The sequence below is a fragment of the Acinonyx jubatus genome, chromosome C1 (assembly GCF_027475565.1).
Source record: "Acinonyx jubatus isolate Ajub_Pintada_27869175 chromosome C1, VMU_Ajub_asm_v1.0, whole genome shotgun sequence".
NCBI lineage: Eukaryota > Metazoa > Chordata > Mammalia > Carnivora > Felidae > Acinonyx > Acinonyx jubatus.
Genome location: NC_069381.1, coordinates 21,053,507 through 21,072,833, shown reverse-complemented (window position 1 = coordinate 21,072,833; position 19,327 = coordinate 21,053,507). Strand labels below are relative to the sequence as shown.

The following is a 19,327-nucleotide window of genomic DNA, read 5'->3' as shown; positions in this document are numbered from 1 at the left end:
AAAACTAATTAAGTTCATATTTTGGTCTTCATTCTTAAGGAGGAGGGAGGAGGGTATGTGTTATTAACACATTTAGAGCTTCAAGTGGTAACAACATGACAGCATCACAAAAATGTTTTCCCATGAACTTTGGTGATTTTTTTTTTTTTTTAAGTAGGCTTCACCCCTAGCATGGAGCCCAACACAGGGCTTGAACTCACGACCTCAAGATCAAGAACCGAGCTGAGATTGAGTCGGAGGCTTAACTGACTGAGCCAACCAGAAGCCCTATTTTTTTTTAAGATTTTATTTATTTATTTTTATTTATTTACTTTTGATAGAGAGCACAAGTGGGGGGAAGGACAGAGAAAGAGACAGAAGGAGACCCAGAATCATAAGCAGGCTCCAGGCTCTGAGATGTCAGTGCAGAGTCTGATACCAGGCTCGAACTCACAAACCACAAGATCATGACCTGAGCTGAAGTCAGACACTTAACCAACCGAGCCACCCAGGTGCCCCAAGATTTTATTTATTTTTTACTTTAGCAATCTCTACACCCAGTGTGGGGTTTGAACTCACAACTCCAAAATCAAGAGTCACATACTCCACTGACCCAGCCAGCCAAGCAACCTGTTTTCCCATGGACCTTGAAGTTAAGTGCATTAGCTGTGAGCATGACTCCTTAGCAAATGTCCTTGAATAGCTAGGAAAAATCCCTTTATAACATAATAGTTATTTTATAAATTCAGATACAGAAGAGGAGAAAATAAATTAATTTTATTTGTTTAGATATAGCTTTTGTTCTACTTCAACACACTGCTTCTCATATTCCCAATGTGATACAAATTTTAATCTAAAACAGATATTACCTTGCAAAACTGTTCCCAGAATACCATGCATATGAATAAAGCCTTTGCAACCAATTTCAAACTTAGGATTCATACTAACAATCTATCTCATTAAATAATTATTTCATCAAGCACATACCAAAAGAAATATTTTCAACAAATTGTGTTTACTTCTATATAAGAAAGGGTATACAGAAACTTAATAAAGTCAGAAGATTTGGGGAAGGCAATTTAGTATACAGATCCTCTCCTACCTAAAAAAACCTTTAGGAGCTTCATATGACAGAGTTTCAGTCCCTTTTCTTTTGGCATGCTATGGGGAGAGTGGCTGGTAACCCATGAACAGTTGATAAGAGAGAAAGAAAGAAAGCAAAAACGGTAACGAGCCGTTTTTAAAAGCAGTAGGGGACGAGATATCACATAGCATAAACTGTATACACATCTTTTTTGGACCCTTCCTTCCTCTCGCACTGAATGTACAGTGTAGCCATTACTCCCCCCCCCCCAGTAAAAATTATTAATATACAATAATAATACTTTCATTGAATTCTACCAGGTCCCTTTGAAACTGGAGGTGAAAGGGAAAGAAATAAAATAAAGAGAATCAGGGTAAAAGCTGTTTGATTCCTTTATCACCTTCCCCATTCCATGACTTTGAATGTCTGTTCCCATACCAACACTGGCAGAATTCAAGAGGTCTGTTTCTTTTTTAAAAAAAAAATTTTTTTTTAATGTTTATTTATTTTTGAGAAAGAGAGACAGAGCATGAGCATGGGAGGGGCAGAGAGAGAGAGAGGGAGACACAGAATCCGAAGCAGGCTCCAGGCTCTGAGCTGTCAGTACAGAGCCTGACGCGGGGCTTGAACTCACAGACTGAGATTATGACCTGAGCTGAGGTCGGATGCTCAACCGACTGAGCCACCCAGGTGCCCCTCAAGAGGTGTGCTTCTTGGAAGAGATTAAACAACTGGTTTTTGAACTGAGGACACAAAAGGCAGTTGACAATGGGAAGACAGTACTAAAACCTGAGGGGAATTAGGTGACCATGTGCACAACAATGCTGAATGGAGCAAACCCCTCTGCCCTGCCCAATCCCCATCACCCCTTACCATCTGGAAATCTAGTCAGTGACAGGAAGACTCTTCTCCTACTGGTGTGGGGATTTTCCTCAACAAGAGGGACAAGAAGCTCACCCTACAGAAAGGCCCAAAGGTAATCAGCCTATGTGTTTAAAGCTTCTAATTTAAAGCTTCCCACTCTTAATCAGAAGCAGACAGCTAATTATTATGAGACATCAGAGGAAAACTCTAACATAAAACAGATCAAAACAAAGAGACAAAAGCAACTTTAGGGGAAAAGAAACTATGCAAGGCAAAGAAAATTTGTTGAAACAAACAAACAAACAAAAATACTATGAAACAAACATTCCACGAATAAAAAAAAAAGATCTAGAAAATCAAAACATAATAGTAGAGAAGAAAATTTTAATTGAAGGTAAAGATGAAGAAGTCTTCTAGGAGGCAGAACTAAAGGAAAAAGAGGTGAAAATCAGGAAACTATTCTAGAAAGCCAAGCATTGAGAAGCAACTGGCAATCAAGAAAGAAGACGACATGGGGTTTACTAAACAAAGGAGCCAACACAGGAGAGAAGCAGAGTCCCCAAGTGAGCAGGGTTACCCAGGATGACAGCTGTGTACCACACCTAGAGAGACATCTGCCCAGATTGAAACAGTATGACTCAAGAGACAGACTGAAGGTTGTCAGCACCACGATCTCTGCTGCCATTTATCCTCTTTCAATAAAAGAACGTTTATCTTGACTAATACAATATAACAACATTTATCCTGACAATATCTCAGTTTATCTTGACTAAATGCTGATGAATTTCTACTCAAAATACTTGGCTGCCTAACGAGTTCAGAACACTCATTTCATCCCAGAGAAATGTTCTTTAACCAAGTCTGAAAGCTGTAGGTGGGTCATGGTCAACTTAGAAGAAATCACAGAGCTGCCCACTCCCTCTGACTGTCTTTCTGCCACCTGTCCAAGACTAGGTCCACACTGGAGCCCTGCCCAGTACAACCTCCAGGACAAGTCTTGACTTTGCCCAAAGTTGCTTTTCTTCCATAGAATAGACTCCTTAAGCCTCAGGAAACTGAAGAAAGGATGGTCCATTGATGCCTGGGGATCCCTGAAATCCTTCCGGCAGTCTAAGAGGTACAGCTATAGACTTAGTAATACTAAAGGATTATTTGCCTTTTTCTGGTGTTGACACTTATCCTGATGGTACAAAAACAATGGTGAGCAAAACTGATGATACCTTAACACAAATCAAGGCAGTGGCACCAAACTGTTAATAGAACTCATGGTCTTCACCACTACATTACTGCAGTTGAAGAACAATGCCAATTTTAAGAATGTCTTTGATAAAGCATTAAAAGTTATTAGTTCTAATAAAAACTAAATCCTTCAGTACATACCCTTCTATTATTCTGTATGAGGAAATGGGAAGTACGCATAAAACATATACTTACGTACAACAGTTACCTTTAGGAAAAGCACTTGTGTGACTGAGTTGCCAGCTGAACTAGCCAGGTGTTTTTCTTTCTTTCTTTTCTTTTTCCATAAAATACCATTTTTACTTGAAGGGTTGAATGACAAACTATATTATTCAAGCTTAGATATTTGACAGGTATTTTCTCAAAATTGAATGAAAGTGAGCCTATCACTACAAAGAAAACTGACAGTGATTGTTGCCAGTGATATAAGTCAGGCTTTCAAAAGAGAATGGTAATTTTGGAAGACATATCCAGAGTGAGTGTGACAGCTTCTCAATATTTAAGACTTTTACAGTGAGACCAGTGATAGTATTAACAAAGGTGATTTTAAAATATTATATAATGAAATGTGTAAATATCTGTCCATGTAGGAAAGGTCCCAGAGGCGTTAGGTCTGCTCACTGTAACTTGATGGGTCAACATCCCTCACTTTTGTTTTCAGAATACAACAAATAATTCTTTTTCAGTGCATTTGTATAACTGTTAGCTAACCTAATTATCACAAAATTCTCACCCTATCTTATAAGGACTCTACCATCTTCGAAACACACTTACTTTACATTCAGAATTATTTTCTTTGTCAAATGGCACGGAGCAGATCATAACCCAGCAAACATTACCATATGTATGTTTTGTAAGCAAGTAAGAAAATTCCATTTTTCTTTAGAATCCACATTATGAATATAAATGCTAATCAGGTTATGATTCCAAGATTTAAAGTAGAAGAGGAAAAATCTCACTAGCACAGAACACCACCTTCCTTTTTCTCATATTGGTGATCAAAAGCACATTAATTAGATGCAATTAAATTTAAGTTATGCTTAAGTTAGGTGAGGTAAGGGGGTTATAGAGAAAAATTGTTTCCAGTAAACATTCTTGGAGTTGTCAAAAGTTACTCTAGTTTGTCACATGTACATGTTCTATACGATTTGTCACCAAGCAACCAAAATCAACTAGATTTACTAAACCGTTCATAAGGAATCCCCACCAGAATTAACTTAATAATAAAACTACAAATTTATCACTAAAGTACTGACTGCCCTCTAGTGTTCAAACTAAGGATTATGTTGATGAACTTGATGTAAGAGCCCCTCAGGGGGCCAAGGTCCTAAAAAAGCAGTTACCGACATTAAAAGGAGAGAAGAGGCACCTGGGTGGCTCAGTCGGTTAAGCGTCCGACTTCGGCTCAGGTCAAGATCTCACTGCTTGGGAGTTAGAGCCCCGCATCCAGCTCTGTGCTGACAGCTCAGAGCCTGGGGCCTCTTTTCGGATTCTGTGTCTTTCTCTCTCTCTCTGCCCCTCCCCCGCTCACACTCTCTCTCTCTCTCTCTCTCTCTCTCTCTCTCAAAAATAAATAAACATTAAAAAAAATTTTTTTAAAAAGCAGAAGAAATTTGGATCTTGCAAAGTTCTCAAAGCAAGACAATAGCTATTAACCTGAACTACTCATTACTTGTACCAGTAGCCCAAGCGCTGATCTCAGTCATCTAGGGTAACTGGGCACGAGTAGAATATAAAGTTGGTAATATTTTTCTTATACTTCAAGTTACATTGGCATAAGAGGAGATTCAGATTTCTTCACATTTAGCAAAGAATCACAAAATGCCTGAATCAAAATCTTACTCCAGCATGCTAAGGTTAACAGTCTAAGGAAAACAGTCTCTGGTCCCTTTTTTTTTTGGCATATTTTAAACTCCTATTTTAAATTTTAAGTTCTTCCTAACTAGTCTTCCTAATCTGTAATATGATTTGGGGGGAGGAAGGGATGGATACCCTAGACTATATCTCTCTTTGAAATTAGAATCAATAGGAAAACAGTAACTTACTTTATAGTCAGAAAGGTAAATACTAAACCTTTGTGTATCTAGATTTACATTCCCTTAACCATGCTGTTAGATAAAATATCACATACATACAAACTTCACTAGAAATAGTGAACATCCTTGCCATTATGATTACTTCCATGGTATCTTTCATTGGCCAAGTACTAATGAAGAACTTCAAAGCACACTTGTTTGGAAATAGTAGCAGAACTAAACTTCCAACCAAACAGAGGAATTCATAAGTTCCTAAGTGTTCAAGATCGAGAATTTTAAACTTCTTATTTTAACTTGCCAAATGGTTCTTTGTTTTATTTGAAGTAAGTAGCATTCTAGATCAGCAGATCTCAAAGTACAATGTAGGAAACACTGGGGATCCCTAAATAGCAAGGTTAGGATTATTTTTTAAAAATAAGACAAAGATGTTATTTGCCTTTTCACTCTCATAATCTCTCAATTGTATAGTCAATTTTCCAGAGACTACATGGTATGTGATACAGAACAGACTGCAGGAGCAGCTATGTGAATCCAGTTGTCTCCTATTAAGTCAGACTTTAAAGAGACTCGCAAAAAAAGTAAAACAATCCCTCCCTTGTTGCTTTTTTTTCCCCCTTGTTTTGGGAGTTATTTTTCATTAACAATGTTATGTATGAAGCTTATGAATTTATTAAAGCGGTTATAAATGAACCAATATTTTAAAAATTTGTACAACATAGTAAATATCAACAGTAACATATTTCACAGTAACACAGCAAATATCAATAAATATAACATAGTAAATATCAATAAATATAAGTCATGCCAACAAAGCTCTCTTGGGCCTTCAATTATATTTACAGTATAAACGGATCCTGAGACCAAAAAGCCTGAGAGCCATTAAGCTACAGAGCAGCATACTGAACATGAAAAAAATTAATTTACAGAGGTTTAATGGAGGTGAGGATAAAACACAAATATCATTTACTAAGAAGAATGTTAAGTGATACTCACCAAATGGATCTTCCATGCCACTATTAACCAGTTTAGGGAGGTGAGGTATAGTTCCTAAAGAGAGAAAAAGGTAAATGATATACTTTAAAACATAAAATCCACCACCTTTTATGTCTTTTTTTTTTTTTTTTAACACCCAATTCAGTAACAGTGATTATAGTTTAAAAGTGGAACATTATAGGAGTGCCTTGGTGGCTCAGTCAGTTAAGCGTCCAATTCTTGATTTTGGCTCAGTCATGATCTCACAGTTGGTGGGATTGAGCCCCGCTGGCGTCAGGCTCTGCACTGAGAGCACGGAGGCTGCTTGGAATTTTCTTTCTCTGCCCCTCTTCTGTGCCCACATGCACGCACATGCACTCTCTCTCTCTCAAAATAAAATAAACATTAAGACTGGAACATTATAGAAATGTATAATGTATTAAGTGAGAACATTACCAACGGGGGTTTATTTTAAGGCAGCTGAGATACAGATATATAGTATAAAAATATCGTAAAACATTTAAGGCTAATTTAAGTTTATTTATTCATTTTGAGAGACACAGAGACAGAGACACGGTGCGCGTGAGTGCGCGCACAAGTGGGGGAGGGGTGGAGACAGGGAGAGAGAATCCGAAGTAGGCTCTGCATGATCAGCGTGGAGACCAATGCAGGGCTCAAACTCACGAACCACAAGATCATGACCTGAGCTGAAGTTGATGCTTAACCAACTGAGACACCCAGATGCCCCTAATTTTCATTTTAAAATATATTATTCTCAGTTTACTCAAGTAAGTTACCTTTCCAGCCCCCATCTTGAATTTACTACAGTGTAAGGGAAAAGGATAGTTCTTATGTAAAAACACATACCCCCCCCACCCCGCCCCAGACACCCGATAAAACTCACATAAACATCTGAGAAAGGGTATCCATGATTATCTTAGAAAGAATTGATTTTGCCTAAAGAAAGTACGAGTTATTTCAAATGCAGTAAGTTTTAAGTTTAGGATGTTCAAGTATGAAAATAAAACAATGTTTTGAAAGAAATTTGACTGAGTATAGATACCCAATCTCCTTTACCCTTAATTAAGACAAGGATCAATCTGCCCAATCTCACTTCCTATCTCTTTTGTGGTTTTGATCCCAAGGGCATTCCCTAATAAGCAGTCTGAATGAATACTAAACTCCCAATTCAGAGTCTGCTTTTCAGAGAACACAACCTACCAACAGCTGGTGTCGGAGTGACCTGAGAAAACTGGGAGTATGAAAGGGTTTTGGAGCTGAATTGCTCACAGCCTCGATGGCAGTGAGGACCCCCCTGCTGGTGGTAGGTCTAACACAGATAATCCCTGGTAAAAGGTGCTGGTCCAATTCTTAAACTTTCACCAGTGGTAAACAGTGGTGGTCTATCTGTGGAAGGGAATGCTCTAGCTGACTGAATGTATCAGGCATTTGAACAGCAAAGGGAAAACAATAACTATAATGACAACTGAATTGAATGGCTATTGCTAAACTCAGTAATAACAAAAATCGAAGAGTGAATTAACAGTCAGTTGAAAGTCAAATATGAAAGCCACAAGCCTTCTTGGTAAACTCTACTCTGTGGCAGCAGGACAGAAAAAGCTGAAGACCCGTGGCAGGAGTTAATCAGAATAGACCAGCTCTGAAGGTTAATGCTCAGCCAAGAGAGGTATGTTATGCCAAGGTCAGGTCCCTGATTGGGGAAAAAATTAGACCCTAATACATGGGAGGGAGATAACTGGATTAATGTCCCTTCCAAAATCTCAAATGTCCAAATACACCGTAACCTCCTGAGACTACAAAAGTGGCCCAACCTCCCCACAAGAACCAGCTTTCACCTCTCACTTGAAAATAATGCAGAGGTCTCCACATCTTGCTCAGTAAAACAATGCCCCCCTCAGGATCTGCCACCTCCTGGCTAGTGTAAGTCACAACATAACCGAGCCCACAAGTGCTATTTCTGATAGATCAGAAAGGAATTACAACCAAAGGTAGTTGCAAGACTTAGCAAAGCATGTATGGCAGGGGCCAGGGGAGTAAAACAGTGACTGAATTCTGAGGATGCCTCAACATGAGGATCAGAACATAAGACTGGCAAGGAAGAGGTTATCTATTACTCTCTGGAAATATGGGATTTACAACCCTGGCAAAAACCTCAGGATATGATGTGAACTTACCACCAGGAAGGTTGCTAAAACTGGAAATGTGATGGCCCATGCTAAGTACCAACACCAAAACTACAACGGCAGACAGTGGAGGAAGGAATCAAAGGTTCAAGGAAGAAGGCATGCTGAAGTAGGTCAGAAAACCCATCAAATTATTATGTTCCTTGGAATGGCCAGGAGGATGCCATAAAGAATGGGCTGGTGAGATGGGCTCCAGTGTCATTAGGAAGTTTAATAGCTGGTCTCCTGCACAGGAGAGGTTGTTAACAAAACTAACCCCACTGATAGCAATGGTGATGGCAGGAGCTTAAAACAAAGGAACCCAGACCCTGGTACTTAACTGTTAAAAGCCAGAGGGACACAATTACCATACAGACGAGCAAAGTCAGAGCGGCAGTCAAAGGGTCCTGACTCAGATTTATGGAGATAGTTAATGGAACATGATGTCACTAGAAGCAAAATAGACAAACTGCCAATAAGAGCACTTCTCTATTTGAAACATCAAAAGAAATTAAGGATGGAAGGTCAGGATGCTGAGGATAGTTACCCCACTAAAAAATCAGAATCCTGGGGCGCCTGGGCAGCGCAATCAGTTAAGCATCTGACTCTTGATTTCAGCTCAGGTCATGATCTCATAGTTCATGAGATGGAGCCCCACATCAGGCTAACAGCACGGAACCTGCTTGGGATTCTCTCTCTCTCCCTCTTTCTCTGCCCCTCCCTGACTGGTTCTGTGTGTGTCTCTCTCTCAAAATCAATAAGTACACTTTATTTATTTATTTAAAAAAAATTTTTTTTTTTCAACGTTTATTTATTTTTGGGACAGAGAGAGACAGAGCATGAACGGGGGAGGGGCAGAGAGAGAGGGAGACACAGAATCGGAAACAGGCTCCAGGCTCTGAGCCATCAGCCCAGAGCCTGATGCGGGGCTCGAACTCACGGACCGCGAGATCGTGACCTGGCTGAAGTCAGACGCTTAACCGACTGCGCCACCCAGGCGCCCCGTCAATAAGTACACTTTAAAAGAATAATCAGTGGGGCACCTGGGTGGCTCAGTTGGTTAAACAGCCAACCCTTGGTTTCAGCTCAGGTCATGATCTCATGGTTCATGAGATCAAGCCCCACGTAGGGCTCTGTGCTGACAGTGCAGAGCCTGATTGGGATTCTCACTTAAAGGACTATGTCAATTTTCCCCTCTCTTGCATAATACAGTCCTAAGAGACATAGATCATCCGGACTTCTTGCAGGATATCACAGTGACCACTATATTAATAACATCTTGCTAACTGGGCCAGATGAGCAAGAGGTAGATAGCACACTGATGGCCCAGTCAGGAAACATGCATTCCAGACAAGTGAGAGATAAATATCTCAAAGGTTCAGGAACCCATTACATCAGTAAAATCTTTAGTAGTCAGGACTTGACAAGACATGCCATTCAAGTAAAGTCATCCAAGTAAATAATTGCATCTTGCATCGCCCGCCAGTAAGAGGGAAGCACAACACCTGAGAATACTGCTCTGGCTTCTAAACCAGGTGACACAAAAAGGCGCATTTGGAGAATAGCTCAAAACAGGAGAGGACTGCAGGCCTGGGTGGTGATACAAACAACCTGGCCGATCCTATGGTATTACAGCAAGCCCCAGTGGGAGAATCACTACACAGACCACTGGGGTTCTGGAGCAAGCCCATGCCACTTGTAGGAGAAAATCATATGCCTTCTGCACAACTCCTGGCATGATATACTATGTACTAGTAGATATGGAGCACCTGACCATGGGACACCAAGTGACCGTTTACTTAGAAGCATCCATCATGACCTAGGTTTTATGAAACACACCAAGCTGTAACGTCGGGTGTACCCAGTAACAACACAGCATAAGATGAAAGTGATACAACCAAGAGCAAGCACAAATAGGACCCACAAGCTTGAGCAGAGAGCCCAAATCATCATATCACCCACCACTGTTGTACAAGAATATCCCTCAGCATATACCTTTCTGGACATATAGGAGGCCCTATAGCCAGCTAACAGAGAAAAAAAACTTCACATTTTTCATAGATAGCTGTATGCGGATACGAGTCAAAAATGAACAGGCACAGCCCCACTCCGGGGGTGGCACGGAAAGACAGTGGTAAAGGAAAACCCTCCCAATGGACAGAGCTTTAAGCAGTACACTTGACTGTCTACTTTGTGTAGACAAAGAAGTGGTGTGATAGTTCACAGGAAAGTGTCCTAACATGCTGGTCAGGGGCATAAAAGTGGAAAGACTGGCATATTGGGGCAAGGAGGTCTTAGGGTAAAGGCATGCAGGATGGCATAGGAATGGATACAACATGTTAAGACCTTTGTACGACATGTTAACATTCATCAGAGAACATCTGCCATGGAAGAAGCACTAAACAACCAAACAGACAATGACTCAACTAATTTGTCAGCCATCTTTTGTCATGGCCTCCCAAGTGCTGACAAAATGAGCACATGAAAGAAAGTGGACATAGTGGCAGAGATATATACCATGCATGGACAACAGAATGAACTCCCAGTTATGCTCCAGTTCCTGATGCCGCAAAAAGTCCAAATGGCCAGCCACAGAGGCAAACACTAAGCTCCAATATGGCACCACCTTTTAAGGAAACCAATAGGCCACATGATGGCAAGTTGACTGACTATATTTGGCCCCTTCCACCATGAAAAGGTGAGCAATTTATTCCAAAAGGAATAAGGACATATTCTGGGTAGAGGTTTGCCTTTCCTGCCCAAAGGAACATCACTACCTGAGAGTTCAGGAAAATTGTAATCTATCAGTAAGCATCATCCCACACAATATCATGTCATTACATTAAGTGCAGGATAGGGCCCAGGACCATGAGATCCACTGGCCGTATCATACAATAGCATCATGTAAAAGCTCCTACCTTAAAGACCACTGAAATGGCCTGAAGGCAAAGCTGAAGGATCAACTCAATGTAATATGTTATGAGATCAAAGTGCCACCCTCCAGGATGCAACATATGCACCAAGTCAAAGACCTTTACATGCTATGTCTTCAACAGGAAAAATACATGGATATGGGAAAATGGTAGGTAGAAACAGGATACCCTGTTTGTCACCAAATCCCAAAGGCCCACCTGGAGAATGTGTGCGTCCTATCCCTGCAACTCTAAAGATATTCATCATCAAAAAGAACACTTCCATAGGAGACAAAAGAATCCCAAGACTATTAGCTATGGGTGCCACCTGGGCATTTTGGAGTTCTTATATCTAGGGATAGTAGGCAAAGAAGAGGAATTACCACCTTGGCAGGGATAACTGATCCTTATTATCAGAAAGAAGTAGGGCTGCTGTTCCACAAAGGGACAGTGACAATATATCTGAAACCCAGATGATCCACTTGGGTGCCTACTGGTACTCGCTTTCCCAATTCTGAATGCACAGTAAACAGACAAATTGGATACTCTGGCCTAAGAAACGCATGGTAGCTAGTTGTTCAGATCCTTCAGGAATGAAGGTCTGGGTCACACTACCAAGCAAGACATCCAGACTGGTGAGATGGTAGCAGAAGACAAGGGGAATCTGAAATGGAGAGTGGAGGGAGGTAATAATTACCAGTTGTAATGTTGAGACCAGTTGCAGCAGCAGGAGATATAGTTCACCACACCAACTTCCCTCTTCTAAGCATCCCCCAGATAGAAGAGAGGCCCACCAGTATTCTGGAGGAGCTATTCTCAACATGTATAAACAAGTAGATGACAGGAACAAAAACGCAGATACAAAATTCCAAAACTTACCAGGTGCAGCTAAAGGAGTGCTTAGAGAGAAATGTACAGCTGTAAACACCTACAATAAAAAGGGAAGAAAGAGGGTTGTCTGGGTGGCTCAGTCGATTAAGCGTCCGACTTTGGCTCAGGTTATCATCTGGCAGTTCATGGGTTCGTGCCCCGTGTTGGGCTATGTGTTGATGGCAAGGAGCGTATTTGGGATTCTCTCTCTCTCTCTCTCTCTCTCTCTCTCTCTCTCTCTCTCTCAAATAAATAAACATTTAAAAAATGTTAAAAAAGTAAAATTAAGAAGAAAGATCTCTAATCAACAACCTAACCTTTTACCATAAGACACTGGGAAAAAAGTAAACAATATGGATTAGAGCAGAAATTAGAGAAATAGAAAACACAAAAATTAAGTCAAAATAAATTAAAGACCTAAATGTAAGAGCTAAAACTATAAAACTCTTAGGAGAAAAGATAGGTCTAAGCTTACGACCTTTAGTTAGGCAATTAAGTTTCTTAGATACGATACCAGAACCACAAGCAACAAAAGAAAAAGTAGATAAACTTTACGTCGTCAAAATTAAAAACAGAAAATAAGTGTCAAGAGGATTTGGAGAATTATGTACTGTAACACAAAATGGTGCGGCCATTGTGAAAACAGTATGGCAGTGCCTAAAAAATTTTTCAAAAAAAAATTATCACATGATCCTGCAATTCTACTACTGAGTATACACCCTGAAGAATTGAAAGCAGGGACTCAGATACTTATACACCCGTGTTCACAGTAGCATTACTAACAACAGCCAAAAGGTAGAAACAACCAAAATATTCATCAACAGATGAATGAATAAATAAAATGTGGTATATATTATTCAGCCTTAATAAGGAATGGAAGTCTGACATGCATTACAACACAGATGAGTCTTTAAAAATTTTTTTAAACGTTTATTTATTTTTGAGAGACAGAGAGACAGAATGTGAGTGGGAGAGGGGCAGAGAGAGAAAGAGACACAGAATCGGAAGCAGGCTCCAGGCTCAGAGCAGTCAGCACAGAGCCTGACACAGGCTTTGAACCCACAAACCGTAAGATCATGATCTGAGCTGAAGTCCAATGCTTAATGGACTGAGCCACCCAGCCTCCCCACAACATAGATGAATCTTGAGACATTATGCTAAATGAAATAAGCCAAATCCAAAAGGAAGACATTGTAGGATCCCACTTTACCTAGAGCCGTCAAATTCAGAGACAGAAAGTCAGATGGTGTTTCCGGGGGCTGGCAGGAGGGGAGAATGAGGAATTATCATTAATGGATATAGAGTTTCAGTTTGGTAAGATGAAAAATTTCTGAAGATAGAGGGTGGTAATGGTTGTAGAACAATATGTCACTGACAATACTCTCAAGAAATGCTTAAATGGTAAACTTCATAGTGTATATTTTACTGCAATTAAAAAAAAAAAAAAAACAAAAAAGAGGGACGCCCAGGTGGCTCAGTCAGTAAAGCATTCAACTAACCAACTCTTGATTTCGGCTCAGGTTATGATCTCACAGTTCATGAGATCAAGCCCTGCGTCTACTGTGGGTGCAGAGTTTGCTTGGGATTATCTGTCTCCCTCTCTCTCTGCCTCTTTCCTGCTTGAGTGCTCTCTCTCTCTCTCTCTCTCTCTCCCTCCCTCAAAATAAATAAACATTAAGGAAAGGTTTAAAAAACAAAACAAACAAAAAACAAAACTAGCTGAACCTTGGTAAGGTTCCAGTGATTATTAAGATGGCATTTCAACTGACTTTCATTTCCCTCTCTTCAGGTTTGTGTTAGCCTTGAAAATGAAGAACTCCATAACTACAGTAGCTATGAAAACCACAGCCTAGCAGCTACTGGAAAAGATACAACAAATGTGGAGCTCCCTCAAAGCCCCATCCTCAGAGAGCTGTTAGTATGTGATCGGACTAACAGCACCAAGAAAAGTCCAAGCTCCTTATCTTTATTTGACCTCACTCAGAGCTTGCTCCATGTGAACAGCCCTATCCTGAGGGCATTTTTCAAAACCCTTCAGTGACAGTGGTTTAACATCCCAACAGCCTAAGGCAGTGATACCAGCTGGAGGCTAACACTGAACAAAAAACCCATAAATGTTCAGGAATGACATGTCTATAAGGGACTCTGGAAAGCTCTGACATATTCCTGGGTATCTAGAAGGGCACATGCATTTACAGGCTGTGCACAAACCCAGGAAAGGCATGAGAGGAGGCCCTGATCTCTTACCTGCGGTTGACCTTGAAATTCTATGCAAGCAGGAAGTGATGGCTAAGGGAAGGTTGTAAACTACCTGCAGGGAGTATTGAAGGTATACTCCAACATACAGACACAGCACCTTTGGCAAAGGGTGGGTAATTTATTGGTTCAAGACACTTAAGGAAATCTCTGTCTAATCATTGGCTAACTACTAAACGAACTAAGCAGAGACTGCAAAGGCCATACCCAATAAAGCATACAGGCTCTATACATACTTAGTCCAGGAAAGTCACTAAATAAACAGCAATAAGAAACCCACAGGAGGGAGGGGAGAATCTGATTTTCAAACTTGCCACATTATTTTAAATGGCTCAGTTTTCAGAAAAAATTATGAGTCACCCAAACAGGAAAGTATGGTCTGTATACAGGGGAAAAAAAGCAGTCAACAAAACTACCTGAAGAGGCCTAGGTGTTGAGAGAGTGCGTGGGCAAGCCAGCGGGGGGAGGAGTAGAGAGAGAGGGAGACACAGAATCTGAAGCAGGCTCCAGGCTCTGAGCAGTCGGCACAGAGCCTGACACTGGCCTTGAACCCAAGAACCATGAGATCATGACCTGAGCTGAAGTCGGACACGCAACCAACTGAGCCACCCAGGCACCCCTAGACTGTTTTAAAGTAACATGTGAATTATAATCCCCAGAGCAACCACTAAAAAAAGACTAGCTAGGAAGTCAAATTAGTTGAGTATTAATCTTCCAATAACAAGTATAAAAGGAATTAGAGAGAATAAGGGATTAATACTGGCTAGAGTCATTAGAAGCCTGAATGCAGTGTGTTCATTTGTGTAAACAAAGCTCCATTCAAACCCTCATGCTAACAGACCTGAGGTCAGCACTTTGTTTCAGATGTATGTGGCACTGAATAAATGTCTGATACATAAGTGGAATGGCAATAATAACCAAGAATCAAAAATCTGAAAATGCTTAGTAAATGCAACAGGATTTGCTGACAGATTGAGAAGACAGGATTCATACTATCTCAACTGTTAAACACGATATCACTAGATGATCAGGGTGATGATCCTGGGTTACCTAACAGAAAGTTTCAATTAACAAAACACCTCTGTCCTTAGAGAGTCACAAACAGAAGGGTATCTTGCTAAAAGAATCCTGAGTAGTCTTCGTAGAAGAGACTGCTTTGTGTCTCCACCTAACTGGACGCTTGTGCTACAAACATTCCCGTGGTTTCTATAACCACCCATAGGCAGATGATGCCCACACCTATACATATGCTCAGTCCAGATCTCTCTCAAAAGCTCAGGTAAAAGCCAAAACACTTTCAACAGTTTACAAGACCCTATGACCATGCTCACATGACCCCATCATGTTCAACTCCTCTCTCCCTCCCTCATTAAGCTTCAGGCCGGTGAGCCTCCTTACTGTTTCTTGAACCTGCCAGGCATGCTCAGGGCCTTTGCACTTGCTCTCCCTGGAATGCTCGTCCTCCAGATATTCATTCCGCAATTCTTTTAGATCTCTACTAAAATGCTGCCTTCCTAGTGAAGCCTTCATTACCCTACTTTAAATCGAGATCATCAGCATCACCCTACCCCTCCTGTGTATCTATTCTCAGCTTTGTATTTTTCAAGAGTACTTATCTTCTACCATATGCTATAAATGTACTTTTATTGTGCTTATCATCTCCTCTCATTAAATTATGAGTTCTTTCAGGACACATATTTTACCTATTTTTGTTCACTGCTCACTCTAACACTGTTCACTCTAACATCTAGAAAGTTGCCTGGAAAATAACAAGTATACAATAACAACTGTTTTTTAAATGAATGAGCTCCAGGGGCGCCTGGGTGGCTCAGTCAGTTAAGGGGCCAACTTCAGCTCAGGTCATGATCTCACCGTTCATGGGTTCGAGCCCTGAGTCGGGCCCTGTGCTGCCAGCTTAGAGCCTGGAGCCTGCTTCGGATTCTGTGTCTCCCTCTCTCTCGGCCCCTCCCCTGCTCGCACTCTCTCTCTCTCTCTCTCTCTCAAAAATAAATAAACGTTAAAAAAAATTTTTTTTATTAGCTCCAAATTCACATGTCCAACTCACTGAACATCTCCAACTTAGATATCCACAAACCTCCATTCAACATACACAAAACAATTCATTATCTACCTCATTCATCCTTACTCCTTACTCTTCGTGCAAGTTTCCTAGCTCACTGCCTACTTGCTCAAACCAGAAATCTCATCCTCCAAATCACAAGTCATTTCCAAAACATATCTCACATCCAACCCTCTCTTCATCGCCTGAAGACACAATAGAATCCAAAATATTCTCGCTGCCTCTTACAGCCCCTGGAGTCTATGGAATTCTTAAGAGTCTTTGTTTCCCCTCCTACTTCAACTGAGGTAGTCCCTGCAGGAACCTCCTCCTCTCTTCCTCTATGTGTTGCAGAGTCCTAAGATCTGGCCCTTGAATCTTGTCTCTTCCCAGTCTTCACTCTCTCCCTCCCTGGAACATCATCAGCATTTTGGCCGGGTCAGTTCCTTAGTGAGTACTGTTCTACACTCTGCAGGACATTTAGCAACCCTCACTTAGTATCCCTTACCCCAGCCCCCTACATTAAATGCCCACAGCCTCCCCAATTATGACATGCAAAACCAGCCCCCTATAATTCTAAATGCTCCTGGAGGAGTAACACCCCAAATATGAACCCCGACTAATCATCTCATCCAGTTCTATAGTTTAAAATACAATATATACACTGATAACTTCCAAATTCATATTTCCAGACTGAATCTCTCTCCTGAACTTCAAACTGGCATATCCACAGCCCATATAATACCTTTATTTGGAAATCTAAGAAGTTTCTCAAACACAGTATATTAAAAAAACAAAAACAACAAGAAAAAAACCCTCTTGATTGCCCACTCCCAACTTGGCTCTTCCTCCAGTGTCCCCTATTCAATAGTAAGGCAACAGATGTAGAACACTCACCAAAAAAAAAAAAAACAAAAAAACAAAAAAAACACCCCAAACCCAAAAAACAAAATAGAGTTGGCAAGTGTGTTAGCTGCTATTTTGGATCATCATTTCAGTAAAGAAGCAACTTAAGTTTTCCAGTGGCTCAGGACAAAAACTTTAGTGTCATGACTGACTCTTCTCTTTCTCTTACACCCACACCTAAATCATCACCAAATTTTATGCCTCCGCCTCCAAAATACATCCATAATCTAAACACTTCTCACCACCCAACACCAAGCTATGGCCACATCTTGCCTAGACTGGTGTGTCAACTCCCTAATCAACCTTTTTTCTTCCACTCAGGCTCCTATATTGTATTGTCCTCAGAGTGGTCCGGGTGATTCTTTAAAAAAATAAAGTTGGGGTGGGGGGGCGCCTGGGTGGGTGAATCAGTCGTGTGAGCATCTGACTCTTGATTTTGGCTCAGGTCATGATCCCAGGGTCGTGCAATCAAGCCCCACGTTGGGCTCCACGCTGAGTGTGGAGCCTGTTTAAGATTCCCTCTCTCCTGGGGCACCTGGGTGGCTCAGTCGGTTGGGCGTCTGACTTTGGCTCAGGTCATGATCTCACAGTCCGTGAGTTCGAGCCCCGCGTTGGGACTCTGTGCTGACAGCTCAGAGCCTGGAGCCTGCTTTGGATTCTGTATCTCCCTCTCTCTCTGCTCCTCCCCTGCTCATGCTGTCTCTCTCTGTCTCAAAAATAAATAAAAACATTAAAAAAAAAAAATTCTCTCTCTCCCTCTGCTCTCTAAAAAAAAAAAAAAAAAAAAAAAAAAAAAAAAAGGAGATCGTGTCTCCCTACGGCATCTGAAGTTATTTCCAAATTTCTTACCATGGCCTTTGAGATCCTACATAACCTAACCCATTTACATACGCATAGACTTCACTTCCTATCACTCTCTTGCTTGCTCTGTTCCTGCCACACTAACCCTGTGAGTAACTGAACAAGCACATTCTTATCCCAGGGCTTTGCAGGTACGGTTCAAACAGCCTGGAATGCTCCTTTCTCACAAACTGCATGCTTTACTCCTTTATTTCACGTGACAACTCATATATGACTCGCTCAGAGGGGCTTTTCTCGGACTACCCTGTCTAAAATACCATATCCCTGTCCATCACATCCTATCCCTTCATCCCATTTTATTTCTATTTTTAACTTATTGCTAAGTTAATCTATATAAAACCTGAGCTAAGCCAGATATTTTCTTATACCTTCTTTTTAACATTTAAAAATTTTACCTTTCACATTTTGGTCATCCATGCTACTAGAATTGATTTTTGCGTATGGTATTAGATAGACAACCATTTTGTTTTTTTATGAGTAACAAATGAGCTCAGTCCATTACTGAATAATTTATCCGCTGATCTGTAATGGCACCTTTGTCACATATCCCTTTCCCTATATTCATAGGTCTCTCTCCCAGCACTCTATACTATTCTACCTATTTTATGATCCCAGGGCCAAAACCACTGTAATAATCAGTTTGACGATAAGTCTTGTAATCAAGTAGGACAAGTTTCCCCATCTTATCTGCAGAAGTGTGCTGGCTGTTCCATATACATTTTATTTATTTACTTATTTTAAAGTTTATTTATTTTGAGAGACAGAGACAGTACAAGTTGGGGAGGAGCAGAGAGAGAGGAGGGGAGAAAGAGAATCCCAAGCAGGCTCAGTGCTGCCAGTGGAGAGCCCGACATGGAGCTCGAACCCATGAAACCAAGAGCCCAACCAACTCAGCCACCGAGGCACCCCTGCTCCATATACATTTTAGAATCCGCTTGTCAAATTCCATGAAAAAAACTTACTGGAATTTTGATTAGAATTACATTTAATCTAAAACTCAAACTGGAGAGAACTGTCCTCTTTATAATACAAAGTTTTCCAAACATGAATATTTTATGTCTCTCCCATTTATTTAGGCCTCCTTTATTACGTCTCTGCTTGGACCA

The 19,327-nt window shown here is 40.8% G+C and overlaps 1 protein-coding gene across 12 annotated transcripts in view; it reads right to left on the bottom strand.

The window, feature by feature from the left end:
* LOC106977531 (mediator of RNA polymerase II transcription subunit 18) overlaps positions 1–19,327 on the bottom strand; it is a 131,424-nt gene that overhangs the window by 67,090 nt on the left and 45,007 nt on the right. For all 12 annotated transcript variants that reach the window (XM_053209953.1, XM_027059893.2, XM_027059897.2 and 9 more), the window contains one exon: positions 6,196–6,249. In XM_053209953.1, the coding sequence (XP_053065928.1) occupies positions 6,196–6,249 (54 nt within the window). The remainder of the gene's footprint in view (positions 1–6,195; positions 6,250–19,327) is intronic.